The 26,210-nt window shown below is 42.0% G+C and overlaps 1 protein-coding gene across 1 annotated transcript in view; it reads right to left on the reverse strand.

The window, feature by feature from the left end:
• Positions 1-26,210, reverse strand: part of LOC142293071 (uncharacterized) — a 137,444-nt gene that overhangs the window by 68,293 nt on the left and 42,941 nt on the right. The window contains exons 3-7 of the mRNA XM_075337807.1: positions 20,620-20,837; positions 16,662-16,788; positions 14,218-14,282; positions 13,992-14,049; positions 3,795-3,865 (exon numbers count right to left, since the gene is read on the reverse strand). Of these exons, the coding sequence (XP_075193922.1) occupies positions 3,795-3,865; positions 13,992-14,049; positions 14,218-14,282; positions 16,662-16,788; positions 20,620-20,837 (539 nt within the window). The remainder of the gene's footprint in view (positions 1-3,794; positions 3,866-13,991; positions 14,050-14,217; positions 14,283-16,661; positions 16,789-20,619; positions 20,838-26,210) is intronic.

The raw sequence follows: 26,210 nt of genomic DNA on the forward strand, positions 1-26,210 counted from the left end.
GTGGCCCCGGGGGCACGATTGGGGCAAGAAGGAGGTGCAAGCGGGATGGTGCGGTGCGGTGCGCAGCCCGAGGGCACTGTTGTACTCACTATGACAGATACACCGGAGTCTCTGGTAAACCAAAAGGATGGTGGTCGGTGCCCACAGCCGGCTGCGCTTTTCCCCTTAATCAGGTTGGTGATTTCCACCTTTCTCCTGCACCTTTTTAGTAGAATGCTGACTTCCTTTGCTTCAGCGACGGGAGCCCGCTCCCCGGCTAGTGGATGTCAGGGAGCCCGTTTGCCCGCAGATGCTGGCCCGTGGGATCTCTATGCCTGGGCGGTGGCTTTCTATTCCCCTCGTTGGGCTGTTGCCTTCAGTCGGAACTTGGGTGGGAAAGAACCTAAGGTCCAGACCCCAATCAGTGAATTCGACTCAGTCCAGTGGCTTCTGAGCCTCGTACTGGGTCTGAGTACCCCTCCTGGTGCTCCGGTTTCCGTTCGGTTCCCCGGTTCGGTACCGGCGGGCTACTACCCTGTCCTGGTCCCTGACGATTCCACCGGTTGTCTTCCTGGCTCCTGCAGACAGCCACCACCATCTGCCTCCTGGCCACAGGGTACCCGAGCTCCTACCCAGATCCCTGACAGACATTACTCCTTTCCAACTACTCTCCTCTCCTAACTGATCTGCCTGTTTTTCCCGCCTCAGGCTATCCGAACTCCTCTGAGGGCGTGGCCAACCGCCTGGCTTCGCCCCCGGGTGTGAACGTCAAGACCTGAGAGGGATGACTCAGGATTTTTAGGTTGGCTGCTGATACCTTTTTAGGTGTAGGGTGTTTGTGCAAGGGCCTACCTGTGACTATCTGGCTAGTCCAGGGCGTCACAAATACACCAGGCTCAAACTATAGATCAGATTTAATATTGTAGTTGCTCCAGAATTACATGTGCCAGAATTTGGACACAAACCATTTTAGGCAAATTTATCAATCTAATGACGCAAAAATAACAGATACCATAACTAAGCAATGTATAGAGTGGAATCCAACAGGCCAGTACATTGCTTAGTGGCCACTGGCAAGTACTGCTACATTCTGTCTGTATTTTGTTTCTGTAGCAATTATCAGAGCTTATATTAGATATTGGACCCCCAATGATCATATATTGATGACCTATCCAAATGATAAGTCATCAATTGTAACACCCTGTACAATTCATTTAACACTAGATGTCCCAGAGAGGGGTCATTAAACATTTCTACCATTGGAACCCTATGGAGCTCGAAATTCCTTGGACTTCTAGTGTTAAAGGGTACACTTTTAAGATCCTGTGTGCCATGTGCATGAGCATTTCTAATTGCATTTTCTTACATTAAAAGTAAACTTTTTGGAAACGAACATATTCAGAATTTATGATGAAGGTTATTACATTATATTGTTCATGCATCACTCATCATGTATCATTCATTCTTTTCAAAAATCAAAATATTCTACAATTCCTGAAATCCTCACAATTCTTTATCACCTCCTGTCCTCATGATCATTTTCCACTATTGTCAGCAGAATGTAAGTGGGAATATTATACTGTATATTATCTTCTACCAACTCTTACAAGTAGTTTTCTAATCAAGATTTCGTTTCACTGCTGCCAGCCCATTTTGTGATCACTATGAAGTTTACATAGCTCAATCTAATGTAAACCCTTATGCTTTTTTTTTTTTTTTTTTTTTTTTTTTTAAATTATTCACTCATTTTAATAATAATTGTAAAGTGGCATTACATAAGTATTATTCTAGCCTACTGGCTGATATACACGGTTGCTACTAATCTGCATGTACAGCCTGCTGTCCTTTGATGAGATCTTTAGGAAGACCAGTCACTTACTCAAAAACATTGAGTCAAATACCTTAAAAATCACTGCGTTCCTCTGATTCTACCATCTAATTTGTTGCTTTTGGAGTGCAGTATGTGAAATTTCTGCTTGGAGATCAATTGGGCGTTTCTTCAGAGTCTTCTCTGGGAAGTCATGGTGTCATCCCTCTCTCCCGGACACAGGCAATAACAGCTCGGCTGTGTACGAGACTGCTGGACTGCAGCATCAGCTGTTGAGCTCTGATTTGCAGCTAGGGATGGAGGAGTAAAAGTGCAGGTCCCCAGGGAAGACTACATATTGAACTCCAAGACCAAGAGCAACAAATGTGAGTATCATTGCAATGGAGTGGCGCAGCATGGAGCAAAAAAAATAGGCGAAATCAGGGCAGCTCAGGGATTTTTCAAGGTATTTAGTTAATTTCTTTTCAGCAAGTGACATATCCTCTTTAATATAGAAAATTGTTTATTTTTTAAATATGAGGATTTATTTATCTATACACTTTTATGCACCAGATATAAGTCTATAATTAATGAACAACCATATTGGTATTGTATCACATTATTGCTTTCTGATGGATTATTATGCGATATACTAACACTCAGACCATTTATAAATAAATTGTCGTTTTTTTTATTATAGTAGTAGGAGTATACACAAAAATCATAGGGCCTACTGCAGAATTCACAACGGATCTAAGAATGCTACCAAATGCACTATATATTTTTTAAAGATAATATTCACCACTAATTTTGTTTTTATGTCCAAAAATAAATCATTGCTGATTCATTTCATGATAAAGCAATACAGCAGAGTTCTAGTCTTCTAATAAAGTAAACATTTCTGACTACATTCAGGTACCACTAGGGGGAGCTAACTGCATGTGTACTATACAAATATTATTGACCTTAAAGAGGAACTTTCAGCCGTTTTATCATGTTAAACTGGAGCTGAATAAAATGTAGATTTTAATTTTTAATTTCTATTTCTTTCATGATAAGTCCAATGGGTATGGCCAGTAGGTTTTCTCTGGAGGCATATACATTTTCCTGTGCATGATGTTCACCAATCTTAAGCAGGGAGAAAATAGAATATGACCCTGGAAAGTCGTAATGAAAGACATCCCTAATCTCTGCAGCTACTGTGTAATATAGAGCAGAGCCAAGTGTGATTAAACCATCAGATCTCATAGCAGTTAGTGTGTTGAGAGGAGATTAGAACTGAACTAAGGGTGATTACAAACATCTTCAGCTTTCATCTCCCAGCAGTCAGTGTGGGAGGAGTAGAATACCACTGAGCTGAGTGTCATTACAAACACCTCTACAGCTGCAGATCACCTCTCACAGCACTCTAATCATGGAGGGGGTGTTCTTTTTTCCTCCTTCTTCTTATGATTGTTCAATGTTATACAGGGAAAACAACCCAGAAGAATAATCTCTAGTAAGGTCCCTTTAGCTTTAGCATACATTATAACCTATGACCTTCTATATGACTTTCTATTCAATACTACAGTCACTATTCCATGATGTGGCCAGTTTAACATGACATGAGGTGAGGGGTCATCTTTAATGGGAATTGTATTAATTGTATGAACTGAAGGCTGCATGTAGCCACTAAAATAAAGTAACAGCAAACCTTACAATCAATCACATTTCCATTACAGGCCCCATATGGTACAGCTGCTATAGTGGTTGGATTGACATTGTCAGATAGAATAACTGATTTAAAAATGGCTATGATTAATATAAAATGTGAATCTATATAACACTTGTACTGGAGATTCAATTTTTTTTCTAGAGTGCACTAATTTTTAAACATGTTTTTGTAATTTTAATAGAATATCACCAATAATTGTCATGGTATGGAATGGTTTGACACATTATCATTACCATTAATAGTGACTTCATTGATTAGCAACTGTAAAGAAATAAATGTTACTATGTCACCTACCTGGCGTTTCTGTTTCTGTGAGTATCATTACCTGGCAAATGGTCAACCTTCACATTTAGTTCACTTTCTTCCTAAATGTACAGAAGAAAATGTTTAGCACTGAATGCATAGATGGAGTTATTTTCACTGAATATTCATATAGGTCTATAATAAATGATCATTACATGGGCAAATATAGAAATTGCTGCCCAAAAGCTGTGCCATGTGAATTCATAGACAGCGATATTACTTCTACCTATGATCATCTATGGGGTGGTGCACATGATCCACTTTTTTTTTTTCCACAGTGGTTCATGAAAAATCACCAAGACTAGTCCAATATTGTTACGAGGGTCAGATCAAAATCGTCAGTACAAATCTAAGGGTCCGTGAAAAAGGGGTTTCTTGAAATCAGAAAAGGCATTAAAACAGCAATTCAGGGAAATGAGATCTTTGTGTACTTTGTATACAGTATCTATTATACTGTATGAAAAAACATACAGGGCTTCCAGGTTGGTTTCTTTGAGGGCCAAAATATTGGTTTAAGGTGGCTAAGCAGCAGATCTGCCTCAGGAGAAATTAAATCATTCACAGACAAGATTTTTATTGGCATATTACAAAATCACACGTAGATTATAAATATTCTAAACAATAATTATCTATAGGTCAGATATTTATATGAGCAGCATTTACCATGAACAATACAATCAAGATAATTACAGTCTCATTAACCTGTACAGGCATTTTGAGACTAAAATATATTCTGTATATTTTCTCAATATACAAGCCATGTAAGGCCGGTTTCACACATCCGGCTTTTCGCCGGTTTGCCGGATCCGGCGCTCTCCCGTACAGACAATACAGTACAGTGACAGTGCTGTAACGTCCGGGTCACATGCGCCGGTCACATGACAGCATGTGACCGGCGCTTGTTGCGCTGTCACTGTACTGTAGTCACTGTATGGGAGAGCGCCGGATCCGGCAAACCGGCGAAAAGCAGGATGTGTGAAACCGGCCTTACTGTTTATATAAGCGGAAAAAAGTATAGAAAGCTACCTGCTACAGGGTATATAGACTAAATACCGCAATAAACTGACAGATTCCTATACATTGTCATCCTATGGATATGCTACAAAGATATTTTTTACTAGAATTTGTTTTCTAAACTCCAGTCTTTCTGCATAATTACACATCTACAATGTTCAAGTCACGCTTGCCATCTAGTGGATATCTGTAGATATAACACTAATGTTCCTAAAACTATTGAAAATCTGTTACTGTTTTAACGGTAGCAGTGACTAGATACAGTATCTAGTTCTATGACTGACCACCTTGGTTAAACAATAGGCATTAGCGGACCCGTGGACGTTCGGGTTCACCAGATTCAGCCGGATTTTAGTTAAAAATACAGTTTGAGACCCGGACTTGAACTCAGACTCGGAATCCCATATAAGTCAATTGGGATCTGAACTTTGGTGCTGTAAGGCTATGTGCACATGTTGCGTAATTTCATGCGTTTGCGCTGCGTATAGCACTGTAACATAAACGCATGCGTCCTGCGTCCCCAGCACAATCTATGAAGCTTGTGCATAATCCATCCGCATGTTGCGTTTGAGAGCGCAGCGATTTACATGCTGAAATTTTGATCCAAATCGCTGGGCTTAAAAAAACAACAGGTCACATATTTTGTGCGCTTTGGATGCTGCTCCCACTCTATCTATGGGAGAAGCAGCATCCAGAGCGCATGAAATCGGCATCTATTCTGCAGACACACTGCATCCATTATGCAGTGTTTCTGCAGCGATTTGAAGCGCACATGCACTGCTAAATCGCTGCAGATTTTTCAGCATGGACACTACACAACATGCGCACAAAGCCTAAAAGGGTGTAGCAAGGGCTAGGGGTCTGCAAAAGGAAGCAAAATGGGGGTAAAAGCAGGACAATTGTCCTGCAAACAAATGTGTGTGTTTTTTAACTGTATACTTCCCGGATTAGTAATGGGGGTGTCTAATAGAACTGAACTGAACCCCTGGCTTAATGCCAGGTAACATTACATAGCTGACATCAACCCCAAAAGTATTACCCCAATTACCACTGCACCAGGACAATCAGGAAGAGCAGGGCAAATTGGCTCAGCTAATGGATGTGTCACTTCTGGGGTGGCTGCAGGCTGCTATTTTTAGGAAATAACTAAGTAAATAACCATGGGCCTCCCCAGCCTGATAATACCAGCCCCAGCTGTCTGCCATAACTTGGCTAGTTATAAAAAATATTTAAGAAAATAATTTTAAAAAAGGGTGTGGGATCACCTCAATTTTAGATAAGCAGGCAAGGTAAAGCAGACAGCTGAGGGCTGCAGTCTGCAGAGGTCTGTTTTACCTATGCTGGCTGTCAAAGATAGGAGGGACCTCATATAATTTTTTTCGGATTTACTTATTTATTTATTTTGTTCACAGCAGTGTACATGTATTTTCCCCATGAAATAAAGCTTGTTGATTGACTGGTCTTACTCTCAACAAACTTTATTAGCATACAAACAGCACCGAAACTCCAAACTCGGAAACTGACTTTTTTAAAAAGTCCATGTTTGAGCTCGATAACCAGACACCCACGGTCCGGTATGAACAGCGAACTTCACCGTTCAGGTTTTATCATCCATAGTAAACGACATAAAAATAACTGAAGTTCTGAATTACAAACAACCAGATGACATAAAAAAACAATACAAATATGATTTTGACTGTAGTAATGGTATGGTGCAATTAATTCAATCCCATCTCCCTATACATACATCAACATATTGTGGCATCGGGTATTGTGCCAGTGGATAGCCTGATGAGCTGAGACAAAGCCAGAGAGATTTCATATCCTCTCCATGTCTAGAATATATACACATGTCATATATATATATATATATATATATATATATATATATATATATATATATATATATATATATATATATATATATATATATATATACAGTGCCTACAAGTAGTATTCAACCCCCTGCAGATTTAGCAGGTTTACACATTCGGAATTAACTTGGCATTGTGACATTCGGACTGTAGATCAGCCTGGAAGTGTGAAATGCACTGCAGCAAAAAAGAATGTTATTTCTTATTTATTTATTTTTTTTTTTTAAATTGTGAAACGTTTATTCAGAGGGTCATTTATTATTCAACCCCTCAAACCACCAGAATTCTGTTTGGTTCCCCTAAAGTATTAAGAAGTATTTCAGGCACAAAGAACAATGAGCTTCACATGTTTGGATTAATTATCTCTTTTTCCAGCATTTTCTGACTAATTAAGACCCTCCCCAAACTTGTGAACAGCCCTCATACTTGGTCAACATGGGAAAGACAAAGGAGCATTCCAAGGCCATCAGAGACAAGATCGTGGAGGGTCACAAGGCTGGCAAGGGGTACAAAACCCTTTCCAAGGAGTTGGGCCTACCTGTCTCCACTGTTGGGAGCATCATCCGGAAGTGGAAGGCTTATGGAACTACTGTTAGCCTTCCACGGCCTGGACAGCCTTTGAAAGTTTCCACCCGTGCCGAGGCCAGGCTTGTCCGAAGAGTCAAGGCTAACCCAAGGACAACAAGGAAGGAGCTCCGGGAAGATCTCATGGCAGTGGGGACATTGGTTTCAGTCAATACCATAAGTAACGTACTCCACCGCAATGGTCTCCGTTCCAGACGAGCCCGTAAGGTACCTTTACTTTCAAAGCGTTATGTCAAGGCTCGTCTACAGTTTGCTCATGATCACTTGGAGGGCTCTGAGACAGACTGGTTCAAGGTTCTCTGGTCTGATGAGACCAAGATCGAGATCTTTGGTGCCAACCACACATGTGACGTTTGGAGACTGGATGGCACTGCATATGACCCCAAGAATACCATCCCTACAGTCAAGCATGGTGGTGGCAGCATCATTCTGTGGGGCTGTTTCTCAGCCAAGGGGCCTGGCCATCTGGTCCGCATCCATGGGAGGATGGATAGCACGGCCTACCTGGAGATTTTGGCCAAGAACCTCCGCTCCTCCATCAAGGATCTTAAGATGGGTCGTCATTTCATCTTCCAACAAGACAACGACCCAAAGCACACAGCCAAGAAAGCCAAGGCCTGGTTCAAGAGGGAACAAATCAAGGTGTTGCAGTGGCCTAGTCAGTCTCCTGACCTTAACCCAATTGAAAACTTGTGGAAGGAGCTCAAGATTAAAGTTCACATGAGACACCCAAAAAACCTAGCTAACTTGGAGAAGATCTGCATGGAGGAGTGGGCCAAGATAACTCCAGAGACCTGTGCCGGCCTGATCAGGTCTTATAAAAGACGATTATTAGCTGTAATTGCAAACAAGGGTTATTCCACAAAATATTAATCCTAGGGGTTGAATAATAATTGACCCACACTTTTATGTTGAAAATTTATTAAAATTTAACTGAGCAACATAACTTGTTGGTTTGTAAGATTTATGCATCTGTTAATAAATCCTGCTCTTGTTTGAAGTTTGCAGGCTCTAACTTATTTGCATCTTATCAAACCTGCTAAATCTGCAGGGGGTTGAATACTACTTGTAGGCACTGTATATACACACTAGCTGTAGTACCCGGGTGTTGCCCGGGATAGTACCTGTCTCTCTGTCTCTCTCCCAGTCTCTATCTGTGTGTCGCTGTCTGTCTGTATCGCTTTCTGTCTCTTTCCTTGTCTGTCTGTTTCTATCTCTCTGTCTGTATTTGCATCAGTCTATCTGTCTCTCTCTCTCTGTCTTTTTGCCCAGCTGTCCTTTTGCCCAGCTGTCCCTTTGCCTGGCTGTCTCTTTGCCTGGCTGTCTCTTTGCCCGGCTGTCTCTTTGCCCGGCTGTCTCTTTGCCCGGCTGTCTCTTTGCCCGGCTGTCTCTTTGACACTGTTGTACCCTCGGACTGCAGGGCAGCTTGAACTTGTTTGGATGTTAGTCAAGGTTCTTTATCTACCATCCGCACAATCTTGTGTTGAAATCTCGCGTCAATTTTTCTTTTCCTTCCACATCTAGGGAGGTTAGCCACAGTGCCATGGGCTTTAAACTTTTTGATGGCACTGCGCACCGTAGACACAGGAACTTTCAGGTCTTTGACTTGTAGCCTTAAGATTGCTCATGCTTCCTCACAATTTGGATTCTCAAGTCCTCAGACAGTTCTTTGTTCTTCTTTCTTTTCTCCATGCTCAATGTGGTACACACAAGGACACAGGACAGAGGTTGAGTCAACTTTAATCCATGTCAACTGGCTGCAAGTGTGATTTAGTTATTGCCAACACCTGTTAGGTGCCACAGGTAAGTTACAGCCTGCAGCCATTAAACTGAATGGAGCTGGGAGCTCCAGGCTATAAATAGCAACTGTCAGTGGTTGCTATAGGAACAAAATAAACTGTTAGTATAACAAGCTTATGTGTGCGGTAAAAATATGTCGGTGGTGAGACGGATAGAGAAAGAAAGAGACAGACGGGCAAAGAGACAGACGGGCAAAGAGACAGACGGGAAAGAGACAGACGGGCAAAGAGACAGACGGGCAAAGAGACAGACGGGCAAAGAGACAGACGGGGAAAGAGACAGACGGGGAAAGAGACAGACGGGGAAAGAGACAGACGGGGAAAGAGACAGACCGGCAAAGAGACAGACGGGCAAAGAGACAGACGGGCAAAGAGACAGGCGGGCAAAGATACAGACCTGGAAAGCGACACACCTGGAAAGAGACAGACCTGGAAAGAGACAGACCGGGAAAGAGACAAAAGGAAACAAAAATCAAATCATTTATCATTTCACACAAAACTCCAAAAATGGGCCAGACAAAAGTATTGGCACCCTTAGCCTAATACTTGGTTGCACAACCTTTAGCCAAAATAACTGCGAACAACCGCTTCCGGTAACCATCAATGAGTTTCTTACAATGCTCTGCTGGAATTTTAGACCATTCTTCTTTGGCAAACTGCTTCAGGTCCCTGAGATTTGAAGGGTGCCTTTTCCAAACTGCCATTTTGAGATCTTTCCACAGGTGTTCTATGGGATTCAGGTCTGGACTCATTGCTGGCCACTTTAGTAGTCTCCAGTGCTTTCTATCAAACCATTTTCTAGGGCTTTTTGAAGTGTGTTTTGGGTCATTGTCTTGCTGGAAGACCAATGACCTCTGAGGAAGACCCAGCTTTCTCACACTGGGCCCTACATTATGCTGCAAAATTTGTTGGTAGTCTTCAGACTTCATAATGCCATGCACACGGTCAAGCAGTCCAGTGCCAGAGGCAGCAAAGCAACCCCAAAACATCAGGGAACCTCAGCCATGTTTGACTGTAGGGACCGTGTTCTTTTCTTTGAATGCCTCTTTTTTTTCCTGTAAACTCTATGTTGATGGCTTTTCCCAAAAAGCTCTACTTTTGTCTCATCTGACCAGAGAACATCCTTCCAAAATGTTTTAGGCTTTCTCAGGTAAGTTTTGGCAAACTCCAGCCTGGCTTTTTTATGTCTCGGGGTAAGAAGTGGGGTCTTCCTGGGTATCCCACCATACAGTCCCTTTTCATTCAGATGCCGACGGATAGTACGGGTTGACACTGTTGTACCCTCGGACTGCAGGGCAGCTTGAACTTGTTTGGATGTTAGTCGAGGTTCTTTATCTACCATCCGCATAATCTTGTGTTGAAATCTTGCGTCAATTTTTCTTTTCCTTCCACATCTAGGGAGGTTAGCCACAGTGCCATGGGCTTTAAACTTTTTGATGGCACTGCGCACCGTAGACACAGGAACTTTCAGGTCTTTGGAGATGGACTTGTAGCCTTGAGATTGCTCATGCTTCTTCACAATTTGGATTCTCAAGTCCTCAGACAGTTCTTTGTTCTTCTTTCTTTTCTCCATGCTCAATGTGGTAAACACAAGGACACAGGACAGAGGTTGAGTCAACTTTAATCCATGTCAACTGGCTGCAAGTGTGATTTAGTTATTGCCAACACCTGTTAGGTGCCACAGGTAAGTTACAGCCTGCAGCCATTAAACTGAATGGAGCTGGGAGCTCCAGGCTATAAATAGCAACTGTCAGTGGTTGCTATAGGAACAAAATAAACTGTTAGTATAACAAGCTTATGTGTGCGGTAAAAATATGTCGGTGGTGAGACGGATAGAGAAAGAAAGAGACAGACGGGGAAAGAGACAGACGGGGAAAGAGACACACAGGGAAAGAGACAGACCTGGAAAGAGACAGACCTGGAAAGAGACAGACCGGGAAAGAGACAGACCGGGAAAGAGAAGGCTCTGGAAAGAGACAGACCGGGAAAGAGACAGACCGGGAAAGAGACAGACCGGGAAAGAGACAGACCGGGAAAGAGACAGACCGGGAAAGAGACAGACCGGGAAAGAGACAGACCGGGAAAGAGACAGACCGGGAAAGAGACAGCCCGGCAAAGAGACAGCCCTGGAAAGAGACAGCCCTGGAAAGAGACAGCCCTGGAAAGAGACAGCCCTGGAAAGAGACAGACCTAGAAAAAGACAGCCGGGCAAAAAGACAGCAGGGCAAAAAGACAGCAGGGCAAAAAGACAGCAGGGCAAAAAGACAGCAGGGCAAAAAGACAGCAGGGCAAAAAGACAGCCAGGTGAAGAGACAGATGGGCAAAGAGACAGATGGGCAAAGAGACAGAGAGAGAGAGAGAGAGAGAGAGAGAGAAAGACAGACAGATACAGACATTGAGACAGATAGACTGATGCAAATACAATGAGATAGAAACAGACAGACAAGGAAAGAGACAAACAGCGAGACAGACAGACAGCAACACACAGACAGAGACTGGGAGAAGGACAGAGAGACAGTTACTATCCCGGTCAACGCCCGGGTACTACAGCTAGTGTATATATATATACAGTTAGGTCCAGAAATATTTGGACAGTGACACAAGTTTTGTTATTTTAGCTGTCTACAAAAACATGTTCAGAAATACAATTATATATATATAATATGGGCTGAAAGTGCACACTCCCAGCTGCAATATGAGAGTTTTCACATCCAAATCGGAGAAAGGGTTTAGGAATCATAGCTCTGTAATGCATAGCCTCCTCTTTTTCAAGGGACCAAAAGTAATTGGACAAGGGACTCTAAGGGCTGCAATTAACTCTGAAGACGTCTCCCTCGTTAACCTGTAATCAATGAAGTAGTTAAAAGGTCTGGGGTTGATTACAGGTGTGTGGTTTTGCATTTGGAAGCTGTTGCTGTGACCAGACAACATGCGGTCTAAGGAACTCTCAATTGAGGTGAAGCAGAACATCCTGAGGCTGAAAAAAAAGAAAAAATCCATCAGAGAGATAGCAGACATGCTTGGAGTAGCAAAATCAACAGTCGGGTACATTCTGAGGAAAAAGGAATTGACTGGTGAGCTTGGGAACTCAAAAAGGCCTGGGCGTCCACGGATGACAACAGTGGTGGATGATCGCCGCATACTTTCTTTGGTGAAGAAGAACCCGTTCACAACATCAACTGAAGTCCAGAACACTCTCAGTGAAGTAGGTGTATCTGTCTCTAAGTCAACAGTAAAGAGAAGACTCCATGAAAGTAAATACAAAGGGTTCACATCTAGATGCAAACCATTCATCAATTCCAAAAATAGACAGGCCAGAGTTAAATTTGCTGAAAAACACCTCATGAAGCCAGCTCAGTTCTGGAAAAGTATTCTATGGACAGATGAGACCAAGATCAACCTGTACCAGAATGATGGGAAGAAAAAAGTTTGGAGAAGAAAGGGAACGGCACATGATCCAAGGCACGCCACATCCTCTGTAAAACATGGTGGAGGCAACGTGATGGCATGGGCATGCATGGCTTTCAATGGCACTGGGTCACTTGTGTTTATTGATGACATAACAGCAGACAAGAGTAGCCGGATGAATTCTGAAGTGTACCGGGATATACTTTCAGCCCAGATTCAGCCAAATGCCGCAAAGTTGATCGGACGGCGCTTCATAGTACAGATGGACAATGACCCCAAGCATACAGCCAAAGCTACCCAGGAGTTCATGAGTGCAAAAAAGTGGAACATTCTGCAATGGCCAAGTCAATCACCAGATCTTAACCCAATTGAGCATGCATTTCACTTGCTCAAATCCAGACTTAAGACGGAAAGACCCACAAACAAGCAAGACCTGAAGGCTGCGGCTGTAAAGGCCTGGCAAAGCATTAAGAAGGAGGAAACCCAGCGTTTGGTGATGTCCATGGGTTCCAGACTTAAGGCAGTGATTGCCTCCAAAGGATTCGCAACAAAATATTGAAAATAAAAATATTTTTTTGGGTTTGGTTTATTTGTCCAATTACTTTTGACCTCCTAAAATGTGGAGTGTTTGTAAAGAAATGTGTACAATTCCTACAATTTCTATCAGATATTTTTGTTCAAACCTTCAAATTAAATGTTACAATCTGCACTTGAATTCTGTTGTAGAGGTTTCATTTCAAATCCAATGTGGTGGCATGCAGAGCCCAACTCGCGAAAATTGTGTCACTGTCCAAATATTTTTGGACCTAACTGTATATATATATATACATATATAACCTTCTTTTATTATTGAATTATCCTTTTACATTATATGTGGCATCTGTGCTCTATCAGCAGCTCACTTCATTCTCTAAAAGGATGTTTTCTGATTTCTGGGTAACACCAGATGTCATCTTTCATCCTGCACTGGGAAAAGCTCTAGATACAAGGGGTCCTCCTGTATTATCTGGAACATCACAGGAACTGAGGTTTTTATAATCCAGGGAAAGTCTTCTAGATCTTTGCATTGATGGATGCAAGATGACATTATTGATGATCGAAAACGATGCTAACAATTTAAAGTTTGGCCTTTGGTTAAACATGTATTCAATAGATTTCTGTACATTAGTTTTCTGGCATTAGTACTTCCAGAAATATGGTATTTGGGCCAAACTTATTTAACTAATGAAAAAGTAGCATAAATGAGAGTTGGTCTTCAGAGTCGTACCTTCTAAACATTTTACGTGATGTTTTTGACTAAATAGAAATGTGCTGGGAAACACCAGATCCAACCTGGCTCATGGTGCGCGGAGAGCGATACCGGAGCAGTGCTCACATGGTGACAGTATTAACACATCATGGTGACAGTATTAACACATCACTTTTGTTAGGAATTGTATATTATATAAGAAAAAGAAGGATCCTTTAGTATATAAAATACAGATAATAATAAGAATCATAAAACTTACCAAGTTCTGTGTTTCTTTTTTCCTGCTGTTTCCATCTTTTTCTTGCATTCTGTAATTCCTAAAATATATATATGTATATAAATGTTAACTCACTAGTCTCATAGAAAAGTATAAAAAAAACACTGTGAGATATCACATTGTGCTCTATCAAAAGACAAAAACTGTTCTGTTGTGCAAAAACATCTAAAAGGATGATAAAAAAAAAACATAACAAAATGCACTGTACCTATCGTAGTTCGCCTGACGATCATGACTTTGTGAGCTGTTCTGGTCTTTTGAGTTACATTTCTTCTGTAGAAAGAATACTTGTCAGATGCTGATTGCTGCTTATTATTAGGGATCAGGTAAATAAATGTAAGAGACTTTGTCTTATAATACTGTAGTTGCTAAATTCTCTCCATATTATACCATTATGAAAACAAAATCTAACCTTAGTATCACGGACTTTCCTCGGTTGCAGATTTTGGTGACTGGATTTGAGTCTGAGTCTCACTTTGTTTTGAGGAACTCAGCTTATTAAATGGATTCCTTTTCCTTTGGGGAGGAGAGGGTTAATGCCAGGGTTCTGTCCAACAGCTCTTGTGACTCATGGTTAGCTGTTTCCAGTTCGGACCACGCCCAGGTCCTATATACACCCTCAACTTCCACCTGATGAAGGCTAGCGCCGAAACGTGCGTAGGTGGGATCTGGCGCCATTCCAGTGGTGAGTAAGTGATCCTTGGTTTATTTACTTTTATTCATTTGTGCCATCTCTGATTCTTCACCTGTCACAGGGTCTTTCTATTTTTGACTTACATGTTAATTTTGAACTGTGACTGGGTGTTATTTTGTAGTGTTTGGCATGTATCACGTTCCTTTAAACCAGACAATTTTTCTCTCCTCTGTTCTGGTACGCCATCTTGTGCACCTTCTTTGTTACTGCACCTCATCTTGCATTTTAATAGTTTTTTCATAATAAGGATTACTTTTTTTACATTTTGTCTCTGATTCTTTTTTGTGTGAATTGGTTTGTATATTTATTTGAATCAGCATATCCATATTTAATAGTGACTAGTGGGTGGTGGTATAATTTCTCACACTGAGTGACCACTTAATTTACCTTCTTAGATTGCTAGTTTTGGCTGAAATTTTATTTAGTTCTCATGTACAGCAGTGCAGGAGACCTGTCAGTGACTCACTAACTGTGCCTCTTAGACTGACCCTGCTTGTAGCAAGATCTAACAGGCCACCATATCGTGGGGGTCATCAGATTACCTCAGGGTACCATGGCAATGATTAGAACCCACAATTATGATCGTGGGCTGCCAATCATGTCAAAGGGGGTATTTTCACCCACTTTTAACCACTGAGATTATGACAGCCAGCGGTATTTAAGGGGTTAATCATTCTTGATAAGCTCCAAAACCGGTCGGGACCTATACCAAAAGGGGTTGGCTGTCAAATATTGGTCTCACCTGCGAAATTTTTAGCCGCGGTGGGGGCGCTGTTTACTTATTCCCGATCACGTTTGTTAAGAGGTTAAAACTGCACCAAGTCTGTAAGGAACAGTTAAGCAACATGTGCATGAGACTTCAAGATTCTCATTCACTTTGCTGGTATTAGGAAACCTCTCAGGTTTTTGTGACAAAACTAGGCAAAAAAATGTAACAAAAGCACAACAAAACATCAATGTGTGCATAGGCCCCTATGAAGGTTTTCTCAGACAAACGTTTGCCAGAAAACAATTCATAATTGTGTCGTAGTGACCAGCTTCTAGCAGCCTTCATATGAACAGAGACCCCAGTTACACTTCTTGATGGGAATGTGTATACATGGTCACACTATACTAAAATTTATTGAAGTCTTAAGCCTGCTTTACACGGTACGATATATCGTGCAATTTCACGATCGATCGTACCCGCCCTCGTCGTTTGTGCGTCACGGGCAATTAGTTGCCTGTGGCACACAAAGTCGTTAACCCCCGTCACATGCACTTACCTGCTTTGTGACGTTGCTGTGGGCGGCGAACATCCTCTTCCTGAAGGGGGAAGGACGTTCGGCGTCACAGCGACGTCACACAGCAGCCGGCCAATAGAAGCGGAGGTGTGGAGATGAGCGGGAAGTAAACATCCCGCCCACCTCCTTCCTTCCGCATAGCCGGCGGGTGCCGTGGGACGGAGGTAAGCTGCTGTTCATCGTTCCCGGGGTGTCACACGAAGCGGTGTGTGCTACCCCGGGAACGATGAGCAACCGCCGCTATTTTAATTAAACGAGATTTTGAAACCGAGCGACGAGTACACGACTCACGATTTGTGAGCGATACTGCGTCGCTCGGAGGTGTCACACAGCCCGACGTCGCAAGCGATGCCGTATGTGCGTCACAAAAACTGTGACCCTGACGATCTATCACACGATAGATCGTCTCGTTTAAAGCACCCTTTAGAGACAATCAATAAAATACTTGCAAGATAATGTGAGCTTTAAATGATATGTGTCTCTTGTACTTCACAAGGTAATTATTCAATTCTGTTATAAAATTCATTGCAGATTCCATAGTTCAAAATATTACAATTATGTGAAAATGCCCTAGACAATAAGTCAGATATCTGAAGAATACTGCAAATATTGCTGATGTTATTTTAGATTGTTTTTATTGTAATAAATGGTTTATGTGTTTATATGTTAATATACCTTTCTTCTTCCTCTTCTGGAATGCTTCGAGCTGGCTGTTCCTGATAACTCATACACTGAGCTTTCTCCTTCTGAGCTAATGTAGCCTTTATCACTTTTGGGATTGACTGGAATTACTTCAGGGGTTCTGAAAGATATATTCTGTCATTCTACTATTAAGTTTAAAAGAAAACAGTATTATTTGAAGGGGTTAGCCTACTTTCTACTTATTCTATGCAACATCAAGTCCTGCGGGGATCAGATGATCAACATATCCATGGTTTAATGAGCCCTTCTATCATTTAGTACTCTGATTATTCTCCAAATTTACCATACAGCACATGCACATTAGACACTGTTACAGTACATTTGACATCTAGTGTGTATGTTCTGTGGGTGCTAGATGATGGATATATATTTTGAGCTGAGCACATTTGAACTATGTGATGGGCCATCTGATTCCCCAGGTTTTGACATTGCAATGATGGGAAGTGACACAATATTTACAAACATAGAGAAGATGTTTTATTAGTGTTGAGCGAGCGTGCTCTGCACTGCTTGTTATTCGATCGAACATAGGTGTGTTCGGCACACTCGACACTTGGCCGAATACCAAGTGTGCTCGAATGCCATGGTCAAGTCCCTGCCCTGCATGGTTTGGAGCTATTTTTCAACCACTACTGTAAACATGCTGGGATTGCGTGTCAATCATTTTGGCTACTGGCATTACTGTGATTGGCAGGCAGCATGGCATCATCAGATGTTATGAGACCCAGTGGTGCGATGCTTGCCTCACTGCAGTACTGTAGGAGGGACAGCTTAGATTGAAGCAGGCATATAGGCATGGTTGTACACTTGCACCTTCTTGCCTTTCATTTTGCACTAAAAAGTATTTTTAGGTTGGTTTAATGTAATAAATCATTTAAAAAAGAAAAACAATGTGGGGTTCCCCCTATTTTTGATAACTGGCCAAGGTAAAGCAGACAGCTGCAGGCTGATATTATCAGGCCGGGAAGATCCATGGTTACTGGGCCCAAGGGTTAGTAATGAAGAGGTGTCTATCACCTCATTACTAACCCAGTAAGTGGTAAAGCTAAAAAACACACACATACTGGAAAAAAATAGTTTCTTTGAATAAATAATTCACCAATTTATTTAAAAAAATGCTCCCACAGAGCTGTGACATAATCCATGATCCAGGACTCCATCTCCGGCAACTGTGAATAGCAGTAAAGTACAACTATTCACAGATGGTGGGTGACAACAACGCTCATCAGAACTGCCAGCTCAGCGCTGCTCTCAGCCAGCAGCTCTGATGAGAGTTATCGTCAATCAACGTCTGTAAATAGCTGTAGTTTACTGCTATTCACAGTCACCGGAGTTGGAGTATTGGATTGTGGATTACGTCGAGCTTTGTGTGAACGTTTTTTTTAATAAATTGTTGAATGAGGGAAAGTGTGAGGGAGTCTTTTTTTAAATACACTATTTTTTTCCTGTGTGTGGGGGTTTTTTTTGTCTGTTTTTGTTTACTTACCTCCATTACTAATCCAGTAAAAGTAATCTGATAGATGCCTCTCCATTACTAATCCATGGGTTTAATGCTAGCTTACATTACACAGCTGACTTCAAACCCATTAACCTGTTATCCCTTATTGCCCTCGTGCATTGGCAATCAGAAAGAGCACCAGAATTGGCCCACCTAATATGATGCGCCAATTCTGGGGTGGCTGTGGGCTGCTATTTTTAGGCTGGAAAGGACCCAATAACCATGTCACCATGGTTCTTCCCAGCTTTATATTACCAGCCCACAGCTGTCTGCTTTACCTTGGCTGGTTATCAAAAATGGGTGGACCCCACCCTTTATTAAAAAAAAATTTCATTTTTTTACTTCCCAGCAGCGACCGGGCAGTCAGGAGATGCATCCAGGCATATTCCACGTGCATTTTTCTGCCCCCCTCTGCCCTCTAGGAGGGTCTCTTGAAAAAATGTTTGAGTCTTCCATTATACTCGTTACTTTAGTTGAGCAGGTCTGAGCATTGGACCCACTTGATTTGTGTAATGAGCACTCGAGCATTTTAGTGCTTGCTCAACACTAGTCTTTGTAGGCAGTGCAGCACTTGGAGATGTTAGGAATTCAAACTGTAAGACTATTGGTAAATTTACTTAGATTGTTGTACATATATTTAAGTAAATATATTGGACAAAGTGCCCACTTTAATTTGTTAAATAGATATTTTGTTGAACTAAAGGTACATCTAAAAAGTGCTGTTCACCTCTATGCACCTTGACATAAATCTTATTCCAGTGAGTAAGATTCCAGGTGCCCCACAGATAGAGGTTAATTAGATGGGTTGTGGAATTACGCCCCCGTTCTGATTCAGTTCTACTCATTTTGGTGAGGCTAGACAAAACTGGCATAAAAATAACAAAAGTTGCTACATTTTTGCTCAACTCTATGCTAGTTTGAGACTTTTCAAAGCGTTTTTTGCATAATCTCCATGAAGAAACAGTACTTAGTGTTTTCAGACAGACGTTGAGACTTAAAGGGAACCAATCACCAGAATTTTCGTATATAACATAAACCCAGTGCTATACTGGCACTATCAGGCTGATTCTCTACATACCTGTAGTGGTCAGCTCGGATGTTTAGGTTTTGAAATCGAAGAAAGTAACGTTTATAAAATCATCAGCTGCTTGAATGACAGCAGCTGAGGATCAGATAATATCTGGAGGGTATTCATAGTTATCCCCTCCCCCTGTTAGAATTAGCATAAGTATTCTACCATCGATTTAAATTTTGACTTGCAGGACTTGTGCTGAGGTCATAACCATGTGACCAGAAGGGACGGGACCTCAGCCAACAGAAAAATGTTGCTTCCTGGTATCAGCTTTGTTGGATGAGGCCCCACCCCTTCTGGTCACATGGGTATGACCTCAGCACAGGTCCTGCAAGTCAAAATTTAAATCGATGGTATAATACTGATGCTAATTTTAACAGGGTTATTGGTTCCCTTTAATTCCTACAATTATCCAGGGTATTTAATATTCTGGGAGATAATAGGTCAGAAACATTTTATGCTAGAACTACGGTAGGTCTTCAGTCAGACATCCAAGTTTCTCACCCACAGAACATGTACCCATTGTAGTCTATGAACTGTTCACATATCCCTTTTTTTGTGATCTAGTTGCAAAAAATTTAAAATACAAACATGTTATTTTTTTTATCAGAGCTACCGTATGTCTTTTTAAATGACTCAAAATTGTTTGTTTTTAGTCAACACATCATCCAAAAACATTTCATCACTTTAAGGGTGCTTTACACGCTGCGACATCGCTAACGATATATCGTCAGGGTCACGGTGTTTGTGACGCACATCCGGCGCCGTTTGCGACATCGCAGCGTGTGACACCAAGGGGAGACGATCAACGAGCGCATAAACGTGAAAAATCGTTGCTCGTTGACACGTCGCTCCTTTCCCAAATATCGTTGCTGCTGCAGGACGCAGGTTGTTCGTCGTTCCTGCTGCAGCACACATCGCCGTGTGTGACACCGCAGGTACGACGAACATCTCCTTACCTGCGGCCACTGGCAATGAGGAAGGAAGGAGGTGGGCGGCATGTTCCGGCTGCTCATCTCTGCCCCTCCTCTGCTATTGAACGGCTGCCGTGTGACGTGGCTGTGACGCTGCATGAACCGCCCCCCTAAGAAAGGAGGCGGATCGCCGGCCAGAGACACGTCGCAGGGAAGGTAAGTACGTGTGACGGGTGTTAGCGATGTTGTGCACTACGGGCAGCAATTTGCCCGTGATGCACAACCGGCGGGTACGCTCGCTAGCGATATCGGTACTGATATCGCAGCGTGTAAAGTACCCTTTAGAGTTTGATTATCCATTTTGGGAAATAACGCACTTAGAACATCTGCTTGAAAAATCCTTGTATACAAATGATCACACTTAACAGCCATGAAAATTTAAGGTACCTTCTATTTAGTTTTTCGGAATTTCTCTGTTTTCCTTTTTTCTTCATCATTTCAAACAGTAGCTCCTTTTGAGACACTAAAATCTGTTTTTCTTTTTGCAGGCTTTCAACTTGTACATGAAGAGATTTGTTTTCACTCTCTGATCCTTTGACAGTGTTTTCTAGGGTATGATTGTGCTGCTTCAATGCTGACACCTCAAGATGCAGATTCTCATTGATCTGATTTTACAATGAAGATACAGACATGTGATTTATATTTAATTATACTTGAGATCATATAATATACACACAAACAACATAAAGAACTGTGAATAACTTATATAATTCCTCTGATAATTGTGGGAAAGGTCGCTATGTCAAAGGTTTGATGCCTGAACTTGTACTAGGCAGTATAAACAGCACGGTATGGACCCATAGTGTGTTTATTGGATTGCATTAAAAGAAGAACCTGGCCTATAACGGCCATCGGGCAATTCTGGCAATTGTTCAGAGTGACCACCTCCACTCACACCTCTCGAAATAGGTATTGTTACTAACTCTAGCAGAGAAGAGAGTCATGGCTCCCCACTCCGCCACTCACTCCAGTTTAGCGCAGTGGATGCCAGGTGGTGCAGAGACATCACTTCATTGCCTGAATTGGACAGGAGACAGCAGGGGTGGTGATGGAGAAGGAAAATGAGCAGCACATTACCATTCATCATGGTAGTGCGTTAAGGTGAGTTTTATTTAAGTTGGTTCATTACTAGGCATTACTAAACCAGGGTGGCAGGATTACTGCCATGCCTTGGGTTTGAGACTCAATCCAGTGGCCTTTGCTGCGTGGTAGGTTTTCTTCCCTGCTGAGCAACAGCCTGATCAGTCCATGTCCAAATGCTGTTGGTCTTTTACCTTTTGTTTTTTTCATTCACTCCTTTTGGTTTGTGGTTATCATGTGTTCTCGCTTGCCCATTTTCTCTGCCCTATCACAGCCCAGGAGGGGTTATTTATACTCTATTGTTACTACCATTCTCTCCTAGTTATATTCCTATGTAGATTATGCAAAGGAGTTTCAGCCCTACTGTTAGACATTTTTGCCTGTTAGACCAATTTGGTATTTGCTTTGTGCTTTCTCATTTATCTTACCTACATCTTTTTCCTGTTTGCTGTTAGGTGTGTAGGAGGCTACACTAGTTTGCATTTGCTATTTCACCTTTTCCACTTGTGCACTTGTTTTATGTTTCCTCACCTTGGGTCCATGCCTACCTCAGCTCAGTTTTCCTAATTTTGTTAATAGTGTATAGCATCCTCCCCACTGGTTTCTCTAGAGGTACAAGGAACAACTCAATGGCCTTTCAGGCAGACAAGTCTAAGTTGTGGGTTTCTAGGTTTGTGGCTAAAGCTAGTCTGTACACGAACCAGTAGGGTGCAGGTGCGGCTGCATTAAGATAGGCTTTATTTCCCCTTTTACACATGTTGGAATACTTATGTGCATAACTATTATGTTGGAGATGAACTGGGAAACATTATATCTAAAGGCGATATGTTGCTATGAGGTAGCAAAGAAGGATTATATTAATACACAGGTCTGTATTACTATGAGGATGTGCAGGAGAACATTATTAATTCAGGGTGGTAGTACCACTATGACAATTGACAGGGAGACAATATTATAATGGGGCTATGTTATTATGAGGATAAACAGAAGGATATATTATTAACACAGGTGGCTATATTACTAATTGGATGAATAGGGGTACATTATTACTACAAGAGCCTATATTTCTTTAACAAGGCGCAAGGGGGAATTAATATAAGATGCACATAGCGCATTAAAGGTGTGCATTATTACTATGAGGCACTAGGTACATGTCAGTCTAAAACACAATGGATGGTACTATATGATTTGAGTAGAGGGGAGGAATTTCAGAAGGTTGCTGGAAAAGCAATAAGCCAAAGATTTTCTGTTACATTTTGCAGAAATAAAACAGATAGAAGTGGTCATGGCTGCAAAAGGGAAAGTGAACGAGTACAATCAGTTAGAACATCACTGGTGAGTCACGAGATTTACATATACAGCATACACTTATTTTGATATATCCAAAATAGGCAGAAAAAGGCAGGACTCACCGGAGTTGAAAAAGCAGATATTTTTTTTATTTTGCTTTTACATATGGTGGTACGGGTACGTAGGGGGGGAGGTGAAGGAGGCTAAGATGTCGGACGACGGCGGACCGTTTCGCACACCTTGTGCTTCCACGGGCCTTGTGATAATGGACGTCTGATCCAGTCAGTCAGCGCAGTGGGAACAATCATGGTCGCGGCCTGGTGCCGTGGCCCTTGGGGTGCCATCCCTCAGAAAAAGGGGGTGAAAAATAAAAGTAAAAGGGAAAATAAAAGAGTTATCGACTACGCCACTTGCGGTGTGCAGCCAGGTTATTGAGACCGCCGCTGCAAGGTCCTGCTGGGGCTGATGGAGTGGTGCAGCTTAGGGGTTTGAGCCCTCTGCAAGCAGGGACAGGCCCCAGCAGTGAATGATGGGGATTGTAGTGGGGAACCGTCTGTGTGAGTGCACGGGGCGATAATGAAACAGTCCACACCAGTATTGCAGTTTAAACTTGCCTTGCTTTTACTTTTGGTACTTGGACCTGCTGGTGCCGATTCCAGATGTTCCCGCTCCCCTTTTTCTCTGTGCCAGCTGTGAACTGGGTTCGCTGTCCTCCATGCACACTTGTGGTTGCACTCCCGTGGCCTAGAGCTACTTGGAGTCCTTTCTCTTCAGTCTACTGCAGGCAGCTTGGACTATTTAAGGGGTTCAGTCTCCGGTCCTCTCTTTGCTGCTGGTGCTTCTGACTCTTTGTTTGGCGATGGACCCTGGAGATCTTCTCACCCGACAGAGTTAACAGTTGACCATAAAGTGTCCCGCTGTCCTAGGGTCTGCACCCGGCCTTGTGCTGAGTCCTGTGAGCCTTGGTTTCAGACATCCAAAGGCGTCCCGCGGTTCCTGGAGTCTTACAATTCCACTGGTAACCCACGGTGCCTGGAGTCCTGGTTCCGTACTCCACAATCCCTCACTCCTTTTACAGCACTCTGGTGTTGCTTCAGGTCTTTTCTGTACTTTTCACTCTCTTCTCCTCACACTTTCCTCTACACCTCTACTCTCTGACTTCTTCCTTCACACTCGTTCACTTAACTTAACTGACTACTTCCTCCTGCCAACTTCCCAACTGACCACTGACCTCTCCCCCTCGCTGGGTCTCTCCCTACAGATTGGGTGGCTACTATCCAATCAGTGCCCTTCCCTTTTACCTGTTGCTAGGGTGTCTACCAGTCTGGTGTTGGGGTTGTGTATGTGGCCTGAGGGTTCTGGTGTATTTATTGGCATGGATATTCCGGGGTTTGGGTTTCCACTAGTTACATTTGTGGCACCTAGTACCGCAGGGGTGCTAGACACATCTCAAGGACATTCATATTCAGTACTTTATAAGAAAAACGCAAGGTCGTTTTTATCACTCATGTTGAGCGGACCCATAGCTTGTAAATCTAGTATGAGCCTGGATTCTTTTTGTAACAGGAGGCGATGAGTATCACCTCCTGTTGGGCTAGGATTGACCCTTAATAAACCTGCAACCGTTAGACGATCAGGATTGCCATTATGGCTTTCTCTAACATGTTTTATAAGTCGGGGTGAGCTGATCCCTGAAACAATAGATTTATAGGCTCTACTGCTCTCTGAACCTCACATATAGAGGTCTTGTAATTTTTCCTATGTAGAACCTCTTACATGGACAGAGAATTACATAGACCAAAAACTTGGTTTTACAAAAAAATGAAATCATCAATTGTAAAGATTTTTTTACCGACTTCTATTGTATTCCCTACATGATGCTGCGCACAGTATGGACTATTCCCACACTTGAAATTCCCTGAAATTCTATGTTGTTCCAACCAAGTGTTTTGTTTCGTGCTGAAATAACGGTTTCTGACTAAAATGTTGCCCAAATTAACACCCCTTCTGTATGAGATCAGGGGGCCGTTCTTTGCTAATTCTGTTTGCATCTGATCATTAAAGATAAAGACCTATTTTTGCGAATGCTGTATTTTATGATATCGAAGAGGGGGGGTATATTTAAAATTAAAAACACATTGTTTAGAAGATGGATCTACTCCCCTACCTTTATAGGCAGGTTTACATTTTACAGATTTTTTTCAGGCATGCTTTTTCATTGGTTTCATTAATCATAGATAGGGGGTATCCTTGTTGGGATAAGTAATTTTTAATTCTTGTGTTTGTTGATACAAAATGTCAGGGTCCTTATTAATTTTTCTCAGTTTTAAAAATTGCCTGTATGGGAGCCCTCTTCTGGGCACCTCATAGCAGATGAGCGCTCCCATACGGGCAATTTTTAAGACTGAGAAAAACTAATAACGACCCTAACATTTTGTATCAACACAAGAAGTAAAAAAACCACTTATCTGAATGAGGATACCCCCTATCTATGATTAATGAAGCCAATGAAAAAGCATGCCTGAAAAATCTGTAAAATGTAAACCTGCCTTTAAAGGTAGGGGAGTAGATCCCTGTTCTAAACAATGTGTTTTTAATTTTAAATATATCCGCCTCTTCGACATCATAAAATCCAGTATTCACAAAAATTAGCATATGATCATTAAAGAAAAAGACCTTACGGATTTACCAAAGAACGGCCCCCTGATCTCATACAGAAAAAGTGTTAATTTGGGTGACATTTTAGTCAGAAACCGTTATACCAGCACGAAACAAAAAACTTGGTTGGAACAACATAGAATTTCAGGGAATTTGACGTGTGGGAATAGTCCAATATAAGTCGGTAAAAAAAATCTTTACAATCGATGAATTCATTTCTTGGAAAAACAAGTTTTTGGTCTATGTAATTCTCTGTCCATGTAAGAGGTTTTACATAGGAAAAACTATAAGACCTTATATGTGAGGTTCATAGAGCACTAGAAATCTATTGTTTCAGGGATCAGCTCACCACGACTTAGAAAACATGTTAGAGAAAACCATAATGGCAATCCTAATTGTCTAACGTTTGCAGGTTTATTAAGGGTTAATCCTTGCCCGACAGGAGGTGATACTCATCGCCTCCTGTTACAATAAGAATCCAGGCTCATACTAGATTTACAAGCTATGGGTCTGCTCGGCATGAATGATAAATACGACTTTGCGCTTTTTTATAAAGTACTGAATATTAATGTCCTTGAGATATGTTTAATCCCATTTAATATATATGACTTTCTCCATCTTCATGGTGTCATTTTTGGTTGATTGTTTTGGACGTTTGTCTATTTGATGATTTTAATTCACTATATGACGTATATTTTCGCATGCTCTGTAATTAAGAGCGGATCTGACGTCCATTATCACAAGACCCGTGGAAGCACAAGGTGTGTGAAAGGCCCGCCGCCGTCCGACGTCCTAGCCTCCCTCATCTCCCTCCCTACGTACCCGTCCCACCATATGTAAAGGCAAAAGGAAAAAGAATAAAGAACCGCTTTTTCAACTCCGGTAAGTGCTGCCTTTTTCTCCCTATTTTGAATTTATCTATTTTAACCTTTTGACTGGGATGTGCGCCT

The sequence above is a fragment of the Anomaloglossus baeobatrachus genome, chromosome 1 (genome assembly GCF_048569485.1).
Source record: "Anomaloglossus baeobatrachus isolate aAnoBae1 chromosome 1, aAnoBae1.hap1, whole genome shotgun sequence".
In the NCBI taxonomy this organism is placed as follows: Eukaryota; Metazoa; Chordata; class Amphibia; order Anura; family Aromobatidae; genus Anomaloglossus; species Anomaloglossus baeobatrachus.